The sequence below is a fragment of the Podarcis erhardii genome, assembly GCF_964252035.2.
Source record: "Podarcis erhardii genome assembly, chromosome: 15".
Taxonomy (NCBI): Eukaryota; Metazoa; Chordata; class Lepidosauria; order Squamata; family Lacertidae; genus Podarcis; species Podarcis erhardii.
In genome coordinates, this window is record NC_138505.1 from 5481667 (window position 1) to 5495885 (window position 14219).

Consider the following 14219-nt stretch of genomic DNA (forward strand, 5'->3'; position numbering starts at 1 on the left):
TCTCCAGAATGCTGCGTGACTCACAGGGTGGAGAGGAATCTTCCTGCCCTCCAGAGGCCACAAATGAGGAATCGGAATAAAAATAACACAAGATCTTTCTTTTTTATTTTTGCACAGCTGCCTCGAAACTGGCGGCTGACTCTTCCAGACCTCCGCTGGGGATCCTATTTTTGGAGGAACGGCGCAGCTGGTTTCCTAGGGATTTCGAAGCCTGGCGCCCTATTCTTAGCCCTTCGGATTAGGTTGCCCAAAAGACAAAATAATAATTAAAAAGGCGGAATTCGCTCACACGAGAGGAAGGGGTGGCCATCGACCGGGGTAGTTCTAAAGAGGATAAGGCAAATTCAGTGGCTGCTAGCTGTGATGGCTACGTCTTGCCCCTATTGTTGGAGGCAGTACAGTCGTACCTTGGTTGACGAACGCCTTAGCAGTCAAACATTTTGGCTCCCAAACGCCGCAAACCCGGAAGTGAGTGTTCCAGTCTGAGAACTTTCTTTGGGAAGCTGAATGTCTGGCAGGGCTTCAAAGAGAAGAACAACTACCAGACTTCTAGAAGACATCTGAAGGCAGCCCTGTTTAGGGAAGCTTTTAATGTTTGATGCATTACTGTATTTTAATATTTTGTTGGAAGCCGCCTAGAGTGGCTGGGGAAGCCCAGCCAGATGGGCAGGGTATAAATAATAACAACTTCTTCTTCTTCTTCTTCTTCTTCTTCTTCTTCTTCTTCTTCTTCTTCTTCTGCAGCTTCCAATTGGCTGCAAGAAGCTGCACCTTGGAAGTTGAACGGACTTCCGGAACGGATTCTGTTTGGCTTCCTAGCTACAACTGCAAATGCCTCTGAATTTTACTGGCAGTCACTGCTGGGGGGTTCGCTGTAGCTCTGAGGTCCTGCTTGGTCTTCCTGGTGGAGAGGAGAATAGCTCTTGCGTCAAGTGTCTGCTTGAATGTTTCCCTTTGGTTGGCCACTGTAAGAACAGGATGCTGGGCTTGACGTGTCCCCCTTGGCCTCATCCAGCAGCCAAGCTCTTCTGGTGATTCCAAGGCACACTGATAAAAGTCTGTGCTCTGTTTTTGCACAACACGGAGCCCTTTCCTGTGTGCTCTTGATTCCCCTTCTAGATTCCTTCGTCTCGTCCTCCGATGAGAAGTGGCTCTCGAGCCTCGAAGGGACACGGTGGCTGGATCACGTGAGGTGAGCTGCGTCTCTTCCCACCCGCCCCCCAGCCAGTCCCTCTGGCTAAAGTGAGCACAGGCTCCCATCTCTGTCTCCCCTTCTCTCTGCCTGAAGAGGCTCGGGCAAATTTGTAGTGGTGGAAGGCGACTGAAGGCTGCTTGCTGTGATGGCCATGCTCCTCAGGTTGGAGTCAGAAATGCTTTTTCTGAATGCTGGCTGCTGGGCACCGCAGGGCGGAGAATCGCTGTTGCTTTTGGGTCCTGTTTGTGGGCTTATCATTGGGGCATCTGGTTGGCCCCTGGGGGAACAGGAGGGGGAACAAGATGGCCCTCCTTTGGCTGATCCTGCAGGCTCCTTTATTGCTTCCTCCTCCTTTCTAGGGTGTGCTTGAAGAAGGCCAGTGAAGTGGCTGTGCTGCTGGCTGAGAGAAGCCGCTCTGTCCTCCTCCAAGGTAAAGAGAGGCTTTCTTTGCTCTGTGTTTCTTCTGCAGAGGGGATCCACTGCAAGATGTACGGTGTCCCCAATGGGACATTCTTCCAGTGACAGTGAGATGGACCAACCCTGGTCTGCCCACCCCCTGCCTCAGTGACTCCTGGTCACCTTGGAGTTTCCATCACCCTGAAGCTCCTCTTTCTCACTCTCCATTCATTTCCCCCTCCCAGAATCAGATGACAGGGACTTGAATTGCTTGTTGGCCTCCTTGGTGCAAGTCATTTCAGACCCACACGCCAGAACCATCTCCGGCTTCCAGAGCCTGGTCCAGAAAGAGTGGGTGGCAGCCGGGCACCCGTTCCTGCAGCGCTTGAACCTCCTCCAGAAAAACGACCGGGATGAGGTGAGTTGGACCCCTTAAAATGGGATGACCCCTGCATTTAACGGTGATTCTGGCATTGCAAGGGTGTGTGTGTGTGGAATTGCTGACCCTGGGGGTTCCTTCCTACCCTACAATTTATCGCTGAGGGATATCAGAAGCTATTTCGTACTGAGTCAGAGCACCGGGTCCATCTAGTTCAGTATTGTCTACACTGAGGGCCATCGAATCTCCAGGATTTCAGACCAGGGAGTCTCTCTCCAGTCCTACCTGGAGATACCATTGGGGATTGAACCTCAACAAACCTAAAAGCAGCTTACCAAAAACATTGTTGTTGTCGTTTAGTCGTGTCCGCCTCTTCGTGGCCCCCTGGACCAAAGCACGCCAGGCACTCCTGTCTTCCACTGCCTCCCGCACTTTGGTCAAACTCATGCTGGTAGCTTCCAGAACACTGTCCCACCATCTCGTCCTCTGTCGTCCCCTTCTCCTTGCGCCCTCCATCTTTCCCAGCATCAGGGTCTTTTCCAGGGAGTTTTCTCTTCTCATGAGGTGGCCAAAGTACTGGAGCCTCAGCTTCAGGATCTGTCCTTCCAGTGAGCACTCAGGGCTGATTTCCTTCAGAATGGAGAGATTTGATCTTCTTGCAGTCCATGGGACTCTCAAGAGTTTCCTCCAGCACCAAAAACATAAAACAATAAAATTATCAGTAAGATATGTTGTTGGCATCTGTTTGTCCGGTGAGACGATGGAGTGCATCTCCATGGATGAAGTCAAACTGCTGTGTTAGCAGCACCAGTGACTGCTGTGTTAGCAGCACCAGTGACCATGTATAAACATGGGCAATGTGCCTGGCGATGCCCAGATAACAAGACCCCCCTCTCGGGCTTGCTGAGGTTTAGGATGAGAGTTTTGCTTCTCCTGGATGGGCCACCTTCCCATTTGGACGACCCCCATCTGCCCCTCACTTCCCTCCACAGAACATGCAGAAACCGCCGTCTTGACCGTTGGACCCACTTCTGGTCTCATCCACTCAATCCCTTTGCGTGCAAGGGCAAGTCAACTCACCCGAGGGTTTGAGTCCCATCCGCTACCCTCACCTGGTCCAGCAACAATGATCTGAAACTTTCATAGTTAGAATAACAATAGCCTAAAAACAGATCGACACTTTCTAAACAGCTGGGTAGGCTTGTCTAAACAAGAGCATGGTGTCCATAGGCAGGGAGTTCCAAAGTGTAGGTGCTGCCACACTTTCTCTCTCTCTCTCTCTCTCTCTCTCCTTCCTTCCTTCCTTCCTTCCTTCCTTCCTTCCTTCACCACCCATCTGGCTGGGTTTCCCAGAGTTAAAAACACGATAAAACATCAAGCATTAAAAACTTCCCTGAACAGGGCTGCCTTCAGATGTCTTCTAAAAGTCAGGTAGTTGGTTTATTTCCTTGACATACTGTGGGAGGGCGTTCCACAGGGCGGGCGCCACCACCGAGGAGGCCCTCTGCCTGGTTCCCTGTAACCTCATTTCTCACAGTGAGGGAGCCATCAGAAGGCCCTTGGAGCTGGACCTCAGCATCTGGGCTGGATGATGGGAATGGAGACACTCCTTCACGGATACTGAATTTGAAAGATCAAATTCTTACAAAATGCGGAACGGGTATTATGTGGCCCCTGTAAGGGTGTCCCACCAATCAAAGTGGCTGAGTGATGCTTTAGTGCTGTGCTGCAGACTTTGCCCTAAAATCAAAGTAAGGTTCTGGTCCTCATTGTTCTGAGTAAGGTTCCCATGGAAAGAAGAACACAGAAAGCATCAGATGCTTCATCCCTGACCTGAAACCTTTCTCTGTAGAGGAGGAGGAGAGAGAATGTGCTCAGGGAAAAGAAATGGGAGCATCTCTTTCCCCCACTCGCCCCTTTTTTGCAGTCGCCGGTCTTCCTGCTGTTCCTGGACTGCACCTGGCAGCTACTGCAGCAGTTTCCTGGGTCCTTCCAGTTCACCGAGGCCTACCTGGTGGCTCTGCACGAAAGCAGCTATGTCCCATTCTCCAGCACCTTCCTCTTCAACTGCCAGTGGGAGAGAGGGCGGAGGAACCAGGTGAGTTGCGCTTGGGGGACGGGGGACGGACACCCAGCCTGTTCTGGCACTTGCGAACCTGTGTATTTGAGCTGATTTATTGTATTTCTGGCGTTTCCGTGTGCTGGTCTGGTGCCGGTTCGCCAGAGCAGCTTCGTCACGCTGGCCACGTGACCTACCTGGAAGTGTCTGTGGACAGCGCTGGCTCCTGGCCTCTAGAGTGAGATGAGCGCACAACCCTAGAGTCTGTCAAGACTGGCCCGTACGGGCAGGGGTACCTTTACCTATTGTATTTCTGAGGGACGCGGGTGGCACTGTGGGTAAAACCTCAGCGCCTAGGACTTGCCAATCGTATGGTCGGTGGTTCGAATCCCTGCGGCGGGGTGAGCTCCCGTCGTTCGGTCCCAGCTCCTGCCCACCTAGCAGTTCGAAAGCACTCTTAAGTGCAACTAGATAAATAGGTACCGCTTTATAGCGGGAAGGTAAACGGCGTTTCCGTGTGCTGTGCTGGTGCAGGCTCGCTAGAGCAGCTTCGTCACACTGGCCACGTGACCCGGAAGTGTCTCTGGACAGCGCTGGCCCCCGGCCTCTTAAGCGAGATGGGCGCGCAACCCCAGAGTCGGTCACGACTGGCCCATATGGGCAGGGGTACCTTTACCTTTACCTTATTGTATTTCTGTGCCATTGCACAGAAACAGAATGGGATTTTTGGAAAGTAAAGCACTCCTCTCTCACCTCTTGAAAGCAGCCTAGGGGCTGTATTGCCAAACCCTGGAAAACCTTTAATCTTAATAATTCAGATTGCTGGTCCTCAAGGCTGTGATGGCTCGGGACTTCAATATTTGATTATTCGCCTTCTTCCTCTTCGTTATGTCTGCACTTCTTTTCTTTTGCTTATGAATCGATAACAATAAAAAAGGGAAAACGAGGAAAAGCACTGCTTGGCTTTGAAAAGGGACAAGGGTGGGGCCAAATTTGCTGGGTCTCTTGAGCTCTGTTCCGATGCTGGGTGGGAAGGAGAGGCAAGACGACTTGAGCTGATCGACCAGGGATAGCCAAAATGGTACTCTCAGGATGTTGCCATTTCCCATCACCATCATCCCCAAGTGTTGACACTGTGCCAGTCGCTGGAGCCCAACAGAATCTGGAGGGGATGGCTGCTCTAGCCGTTCTCTCCTCTGTGGCCTGCCTCTCCACTCTAGGAACCAACTCCTCCTCTTTAAAGATGGCGGTCCTGTGGCCCTCCAGCTGTTTGGGACTACAACTCCCACCATCCCCGGGACATGGGCTGTGATGACCCATTGGAAGGTGGTGTCCTGCAACCTCTGGAAGGCGCTAGGTTGGGGAAGGCTGCTGAATCCATTCTCTTCTCTGTCGCCTGCCTCTCCTCTCTAGGAATCAGCTCCTCCTCTTGAAGGATGGGGGAAATCCTCACAATAGCCCTGTAGATCATGGGTAGGCAAACTAAGGCCCAGGGGCTGGATACAGCCCAATTGCCTTTTAAATCCAGCCCGCGGACGGTCCAGGAATCAGTGTGTTTTTACACGAGTAGAATAATAATAAATAATAAAAATCATTTATTATTTATACCCCGCCCATCTGGCTGTGTTTCCCCAGCCACTCTGGGCGGCTTCCAACAAAACACTAAACTACAATAACCTATTAAACATTAAAAGCTTCCCTAAACAGGGCTGCCTTCAGATGCCTCCTAAAAGTTTGCTAGCTATTTTTCTCTTTGACATCTGGTGGGAGGGCGTTCCACAGGGTGGGTGCCACCACCAAGAAGGCCCTCTGCCTGGTACCCTGTAACTTGGCTTCTCACAGCGAGGGAACCACCAGAAGGCCCTTGGCGCTGGACCTCAGTGTCTGGGCAGAACGATGGAGGTGGAGAATGTGTCCTTTTATTTAAAATGCATCTCTGAGTTACTCGTGGGGCATAGGAATTTGGTCATTATTTTTTCCCCAAAATATAGTCCGGCCCCCCACAAGGTCTGAGGGACGGTGGACTGGCCTCCTGCTGAAAAAGTTTGCTGGCCCCTGCTGTAGAGAGCAGGCCACTATTGTTGCAACATTTCTTTGGCCAATAAAATCCATACAAATGGAAACGAAATGCATTTTTGGGAAGGGTCAGTTTATCCACTGCCACCCCTCTCTCTCCCCACAGAACCGTTTCCTCACCCAGCTCTACACTCCCATCAATGGCTGGCGAGAACCCCTCTGCCTGGAGATTCTGGAGAAAGACGGCTACCCGGTTAAGGAAGCCACGGGGGCCTCCTTTCCCACCATCTGGGACTGGTCCTTGAGATACAGCCCCCGGCACATGGCGCGCTTCCGGAACCCCTGCTACAGGCGCAGCGGGAATGGCGGCAGCAACGGCGGGGCTCTGAACGGGAACTTCCTTCCCCAAAACATTGGCAAGGTTTGTGCTTGTTTGGGAAGGCATGGAGGTCGTTTCCACAACTTGGGCTGGTGGATTCAGAGCCAGAGGACGTGTAGAAATCTTTGGCATCACCCAGTTTGGTAGGGCACCAGGCTCCAGCAGCACCTTTCCCTGTTTGGATCTAACTGTGCGACCCACAGGAATGCAGGAAGCTGCCTTTACAAGGTTCCAGTCCTCATGGTTCCAAAAAAAAAGGGTTGACTTAAGAAAGCAGGAAGCTTATATCTTATGCTGATCAAGCGATTGGGGGCCCGTCTAGCTCACTATTGTCTGGCAGTGGCTCTCCAGGTTCTCAGATAAGAAGCCTTTTTGCCAGCACCACTCGGTTTCCCCCTGTTTGAATCTGGAATCTTGTTTTTAAGAGTTTGCTCTCGTGTTGAGATCCCGCCTGTGGGTTTTCAACAGGCATCTGGGTGGCCACTGTGGGAAGATGATGCTGGAGCTGATGGGCCATTGGTGTGATCCAGCAGGGCTCTTATGAAGGAATCACAGAATTGGAAGGGGTCCCGAGGGTCATCTAGTCCAACCCCCTGCAATGCAGGAATCTCAGCACGCGGTCTCCCATCCAATTTGAAACTATACTGCTCTTATAGAACCTCCATGTCTAGAGACAGTCTATCTGGACTTCTAGGTTCTTAGGAGAATTTGGCCACTGTGAGAACAGGATCCTAGCTCAGGATGCCAACCTGGGCTAGCTCAGAGGGTAGAGCGTGGGCCTCTTAATCTTAGGGTCATGGCTCCAAGCCCTGTGCTTGGCAAATAGATAGATAATCTAGATAATTTATTACGGTCAAAGGCCAGCTCGCACAACACAATAAAAGCGGCATTCATAAAGATAAAATATACAATCAGAGCAGATTGCAGCAATAGCTCATGAGTTAAAATTGAGATATATACATACACCCGTACAACTGAGATTTGGGCTACCATAAAAAATTGACCCTGAGGTGCCCCAAAGGGTGACTTAAGCATTTCCCTAGTAAGCTATTTCATTCTAGAGGATGATCTGTGCCTACAAATCTGGGTGCAGAATCCGGCTACCAGCCAGGTCGTCTTGTGATCTTTGCTTAAGAGGAGAGAATTAAGTTTAGACTTGTCTGAAAGATCAGCGAGCCTCTTCAGCAAAGGATCAATGGTGTCTCAATGGATAGCAACATAAAAAGGACATCTAAAATATATATATGTTCGAGGCTTCCTATTTCCCCTAATGGGCAGGCGCAAAGTCTCTGTGCGTATGGGACCCTTCTATAGGAGCCTTCCAGAACCGCTAAGGGCAAGGCTGAGCTTCTAGCAAGAGTGAAAGCCCTTATTGCATTTCTGGATGTGAGGAAATAGATATGTTGCTGGAGCGGCTGCGTATCTCCTGTTTTCTATGATTTTATAATCGGGGACCCTTGTACAGTCCTGTTGTCTCTCTATGTTCACGATTCTTTGCCTAACCACGGATCTAGCTTGGCCCAGGCCCATAGTTATGAGGGTTTGGGGGGCAAGGCCCAGTTTCTGAAGAGTGTTTAAGATAGCTGTCTGCCAGCCAGACTGAAACTGGTTGCTCAGAATCAATGGGGCTATTCCTCGGGGGAGCAGTTTCAGAGTTAGCCACCTACCTATTGATGTTAGACTAATATGAGCTTCGACTTTCATCATCCCTGTTTCTAGTCTGACCCATGCATTTGAAACGCATGTGCTGGGCAGAAGATTCCTACGCAGCAGGGGGCTGGACTAGATGGCCCTTGTGGGTCCCTTCTACCCTTACAGTTCTATGATTCTATAATAACAACAGATAGAAATTAGATGATGAAAAACAAAACTATAAAACAGGCACATAGAATGCACACAGTTGCACATGGTTTAATATAACCAGGTCCAATAAAAGAATATGTGTGTGTGTTTTGTTTCTGCATTAAATAGGCAAAAGAAACAAACAAAAAAGAATATCAGCGCCATCTTGTTATCAAGTCTAATTCCATATTTTCCAGGCTTGAGATCAGAGTTGTCTTGAGACTGCTCCGCCGCATACGTACAGTATGTACTAAGGGAATGCCAAATCATATAAAAAGTGTCTGGAGGTTCTAGCCCTCGTCAAAATCTCAAATTATGTGCAATTTTCTCCCTTAAAGCTATATTCCAGAGTGAGCGGCACACCGAGCGCCCTGTGTAAGATTTGGGACTGTTTTCCAGGGAGTTGCAATTACTGTTTGAGCTGCCAGGATCAGATCCAAGACCTGGTTCCTTCGCTCTTCCGATGTTCTGAGCTTTCCCCCTTCCTTCCTCCAGATGGAAAACGCTCCTCCTGGGAAAAGGACCCTGTACTTGTTCTCCAAGGGCTCCCTCTCTCTGCAAGCCCACTTCTTCCCCTGGAAAAACGGTTCCCTCGCCAAGAAAGGTTCCCGCCGGTCTCAGGGGTCGGAGGCCCCCAGGGAGCAGGACAGGTCGCGGAGGTGCAAAACGCGAAGCTTCCTCCTCCATCACGACGGGCTGCTCCTTCTGCCATCATATGCAGGGCCCTCCATCCGCTTGTGGAGAAGGTGCTACCTTCGCGGGAGCCCGGAAACCCAGGTACGAAACAGCAGAGGCGTAGCACAAAATAACAGAATCGCGGGCAGGTTGGGAGGTAGTCATTAGAGAACCCAACCTGCGTTCTGCAAAAAACCACTTCCTCATCTTTCTTGGGTTCAAAAAGTCCCGCCATTAATAGAAGCTGTTCCACAAGCAGAGGGATGTGATTTATTTATACCGTATTTTTCTGTGTATAACACGCCCCTGTGTATAAGATGCCCCCTATTTTGGGGGACTCAAAATTAAGAAAAAGGGGGGAGATTGCCCAGAGTTGTTGCGATTTTGGGGGGGTGGATTTTTGTCCCCACTCTGCACTATCCATGTATAAGACAACCTCCCATTTTTGACATGATTTTCTCAGGAAAAAACCTTGTCTTATACACGGAAAAGTATGGTATGTTCGTTCTAAAACTTTTACAGTTTGTAATCCCACCACAACTGGCCTCCTAGCAGCAGTTCAAATCTAAAAAACTAACTAACTAAATAAAATGTCATAAAGAACTCCAACTTCTGAGAACACGGACAGAAATGAGGCAGGAGGATATGTTGAACGACAACCCAATTCGTTAAATGTGTTTTTGGTTTCATTTACCTTATGCACAAAACGCCTCGAGGTTGAAGTTTAGAAGGCGATTAATAAACCAATGGTGGTGGTGATGAAAATAATAAAAATTAAAGATAATTTCATGGTGTGGGGAGGAGAATGTATACAGAGGGGCTAACGGGTAGGAATCCCAAGAGGGAGAGGTTTGTAGCTGTGTGGTGCCATCTAGCGTCCAAACTACTTTTGGATTCTTTTATAAAAGGGTTTCCCCCCTCATTATAAGCACATATTATGTGGGAAGGGGGGATTTCGGTTGCATGGGTTTCCATATTTACATGAAAATCTCGTATACCAAAACCCTTGGCGCTGCGGGAGAGAACCCCCAGCACTTCCAGAGCTCACGTGCTGAAGGGTCTTGCCCAGCAAGCAAAGCAGAGAGCTTAAAAGCTCTTTCCGCGCCAGGAAACCCCAGGAGACATGGACAAATAAGCAGGGGCGCCGACTTATAAAAAATATTGGGGGGGCGGGGGCCCATACCGACTTATAAAAAATATTGGGGGGGCGGGGGCCCATACCGACTTATAAAAAATATTGGGGGGGGGCCAAGACCTCCAAACCGCTGCTGCTGGGGGAACGAAAGGGGCGAGCCCCGGGCTGCCCCGACCTTAAGTGAACCTGTGAGGGCCCGCCCTTTGCGGCAGCCGATTGGCTGCCGCCGTGGACGGTGAATATTAATGAGCTAGGGGGAATCCCCGCTTCTCGCGGGGCTGACGCCAGCCCCGCGAGATTGTTGATGGGTGGAGAGCCCGCAACCCCACCCCCTCTCTAGATCGGGAGTGGCTTTGTTTTAACTCATTACTGAATGTATTTTAAAAGGTAACTATCGTCAAACAAGGAAAATAAAAAATACCAACATAATTTTGTGATTTTACAAAGCATAATATAACTAATAATTTTCTTAAATTATTGGGGGGGCAGAGCCCCCCCAAACGAATTTTTGAGGGGGCTCGGGCCCCCTCAGGCCCCATGGAGTCGGCGCCTATGCAAATAAGAGCTTTTTGCTTGGATGTAATTTGCACAGTTTCAATCAGCTGATCTTCAGCTGTGCTGAAGTTGCAGACCTTGCTTCTGAGTTAAGGACTCGGCAGCAGCTAGACCCACCGTTTTGCAAACAGTGATCCTCACATCTACCGTCAGTTGTGGAAGCAGTGAGGAGGAAACCAAAAGATGAAGTGAGGATGACTTCCTGATGTTGATAGCTGCCTTTAGCAGCTCATGATTAGAAACAGATTCTTCACAGCTAGGTCTCCGGAGGCCAGCGTGCGCCACGTCTATTAGGCAGCCACTGTATCCTGCGCCAGTTCATTAAAAGAGGAAATAAAGAACAGGGATTTGGAAACGAGTTCTGAAGCAAAAGTCCTGTGGGTGGAAATAGGAACAAGGGATGCTAGACGCTTAGAAAATTAGGCCTGGCATTGAGAAAGTTGATGCAGAAAAGTCTTTCTGCGTCTCTCCTAACGTCAGGACTTGAAGTTGAATGTTGGAAGATTCAGGAAAGATTAAAAAGAGGACTTCTTCACATAGTGCAGAGTCCAGCTATGGAACTCGCTCCCCCAGGAGGCAGGGATAGCTTTGGAAGAGGACTGGACTAATTCATGGAGGAAAAGGCTATCAGTGGCTACCAGCCATGATCAGAGGCAATATATGCCTCTGAATCTTAGTTGCTGGAAACTGCAGGAAGGGAGTTTGCTGATGTTGCCTTCAGGTCCTGCTTGTGGTCTTCCGAACAGGACACCTGGTTGGCCACTGTGAGAACAGCAGGCTGAACTAGATAGGCCTCCTTTGGCTTGATCCAAGCAGGGCTCTGATCTATTCCTATACAAGTGAGCCAATTTAAAAGGAGGGTATGAAAAGCCTCTCCCCCAAAGCCAGCGGTGGTCCTTGCTGGTGACGTCAAGTCTCTTTCCACTTAGCGCAGAGATGGAGAACCTTTCTCTCAGCTCGAGGGGCTGCCTCCTCTTCTTGCCAGTCTTCAAGGTGGGATAGCTCGGTTGGTTAGAGTGTGGTGCTGATGAGGTTGCAGGTTTGATCCCCGTAAGGAACAGCTGCATGTTCCTGCATTGCGGGGGATTGGACCAGATGATCCTTAGGATCACATTCAACCCTATGATTCTGTGACTTGCAAAGGTCACGTGTCTGTGGTAGGCAAAAAATGGGCGGGGTTACAGATGTAAACATTGCTGTTTCAGAGAATTGTAGAGTGGGGAGGGACCAGGGGCGTCTTGCCCATAGAGGCTAGTGGCGCGTGGTGCCAGGGCGCCAAGTTCTGGAGGGTGCCAGGAAAGAGGCAGAGGCTGGACGTGGTGCGTCCCAACATCGCTGCCCTCGCCCGCCTCTGCCATGCCATGGCTACCATGGCATGAAGTGGCCAGCTGAGCCAGGAGCTGCTGCGTTCAGCCTCCGCCTCTTCCCTGCCAGAGGAGCTGCCCTCCAGCTGTTGCCCGCCTCCTCCAGCCCTGCAAAGCTGGGTGCATCGCCGGCAGCGCCGTCCTCCCTAAAAAAGATCAGCAACTCTGCGAAACAGGGTGGGGGGTAGGTGGGCGGAGGAATCTTTGCACCACAGCACCAGAGATGCTTAAGACGGCCCTGGAATGTACCTGCAAGGGTCATCTCGTCCAGTCCCGTCCTGTAGGGAGGGACCGCCTCTCCTGGTGTGCCCTGCGGAGGACCTTAAGGTCCATAAACAGCAACACCCTAGAGGTCCCTGGCCCTAAGGAAGTCAGATTAGCCTCAACCAAAGACAGGGCCTTTTCAACACTGCCTCCGGCCTGGTGGAACGCTCTGTCTCGTGAGACCAGGGCCCTGCAGGATCTGATTTCTTTCCGCAGGACCTGTAAGACAGAGTTGTTCTGCCTGGCCTTTGGCTTGGAATCAATTTGATTCCCTCCCCCTCTTCTTTTTTCCTTTCTCCTTCTGTGATGAAACTCTTATTTGGGGACTTCCCTGGCTTTTTTCTGGCCCACGTAGGGCCAGTTTGGATAGTTTCTACTGAAAGGAGGCTGCATTTTAACGTTGTACTCAATCTTGCTTTTAAGTTGTATTTTAATCGTTTGTTTTTACCTAGTGTTAGCCGCCCTGAGCCCGGTCTTGGCTGGGGAGGGGAGGGGAGGGGAAAAATAAAATTTATTACTATTCTTATTCTTAATTCCACAGTTAGGAAGTCATGTCTGCTGCTGTTACAATGTGGTTTAGGCATTGCTTTTGTAGAAACAGCAGTCTTGCCTTTCTTTTCAGGCTGGTCTCTTTGCTCCCAGCATTGTGGGCCTCACTGAGGAACTGGACCTGCTCCAAGAGCGGCTGAACTACTGGCAAGCCAGAGGAAGCTAGCGGCACGATGCTCGAGAAGGCCGAAGCGTTCCACGCAGAGCCCACGCAGACTGCCTGGAGCTCCCTCCTGCCACCCCATCAAGAACAGGAGCGGGTCCTCGGCGTATCCAACGCAGACCTGGTGCATCCCGCTTTCCAAGAAGAGACAACAGTTGCAATATGCTGCAATATGCACATTTCAGAGATTCCTAGAATCGTCGAGTTGGAAGGGACTCCGAGGGTCATCCAGTCCAACCCCCTGCAATTTTCACAGAGCTCCATTTGGAAATCTTACCGTGTTGGGAGAAAACTGATGCACTCAGGCTATGGGATTGATGTTTGTGGCTGGACAACCGTGCCCCGAATCATCGGACGTGTCTGTTCTGAAGTTGCCTGGCTCAGCAAACAGATCTTATTGACCCACCTGCAGTTCTGTCCTGAATTTATATCCGCCCCAAATGTTCTGTTTTGATTGCAAAGCGACGTGGGGCTTAATATCGCTGCGATATTGGGTGCCTGCCATCAGGTGTTTGCTTTGTCTTTTTTTAAAAAATTAAAAAACTTATTAAAGCCGCATACATTTATGTGGCTCCCCCCAAAGAATCTTGGGAAATGTAGTTTGTCAGGTGCGCTAAAGATCACCAACTACGGTTCCCAGGATTCTTTGGGAGAAGTCATGTGCCTTAAATGTGTGACATGTCATTGATCCAGATTAAATTTGGTGGGTGGGGGGCAGCGGGGAATAACATGGGCTGCTGGCATTCTGATGTTGCTGTCACCGATGCCCTCCCCAAAAGGCCTGAATGCTCGAGCAGCAACCATCCCATAATAAACACCTGCCTGGAAGTGCCTGGAAGCGCCTGGTAGCCCAGAGTGGGCTGACCAGCTCTGTGTAGTCTGCTTCACTCTCTCTGACTCCTAGAACCCACTAAGGGGTATTAACCTATATGTTCCCAAAATGTCCATTTCTCGTAACACTTAAAATGTGGGGTAGCCAATACAGTTCCCTCCAGATGTTGGAGGGCTTTGGCTCACGCTGTCGTGCCTAACCACTGATTATTATTATTATTATCTTGAGAGCACCACAGGAGGCAGCGATGGCCCCCAGCCCAGATAACTTTAAAAGAGGATTAGACACGCTCATGGAGGAGAGAGTTATCGAGGGCTACTAGCCAGGATATAGGGACACGGGTGGCACTGTGGGTTAAACCACAGAGCCTAGAAATTGCCGATCAGAAGGTTGGCGGTTCGAATCCCTGCGACTGG

General features: G+C 50.2%; 1 protein-coding gene across 1 annotated transcript in view; it reads left to right on the forward strand.

Moving 5' to 3' along the window:
* MTMR11 (myotubularin related protein 11) overlaps positions 1-13529 on the forward strand; it is a 31368-nt gene extending 17839 nt beyond the window's left edge. Inside the window, exons 11-17 of the mRNA XM_081840967.1 lie at positions 1120-1192; positions 1555-1625; positions 1837-2009; positions 3898-4068; positions 6212-6466; positions 8762-9043; positions 12882-13529. Coding sequence (XP_081697093.1) covers positions 1120-1192; positions 1555-1625; positions 1837-2009; positions 3898-4068; positions 6212-6466; positions 8762-9043; positions 12882-12974 — 1118 coding nt within the window. The 3' untranslated portion in view covers positions 12975-13529. The remainder of the gene's footprint in view (positions 1-1119; positions 1193-1554; positions 1626-1836; positions 2010-3897; positions 4069-6211; positions 6467-8761; positions 9044-12881) is intronic.
* Positions 13530-14219: the final 690 nt, after the last annotated feature.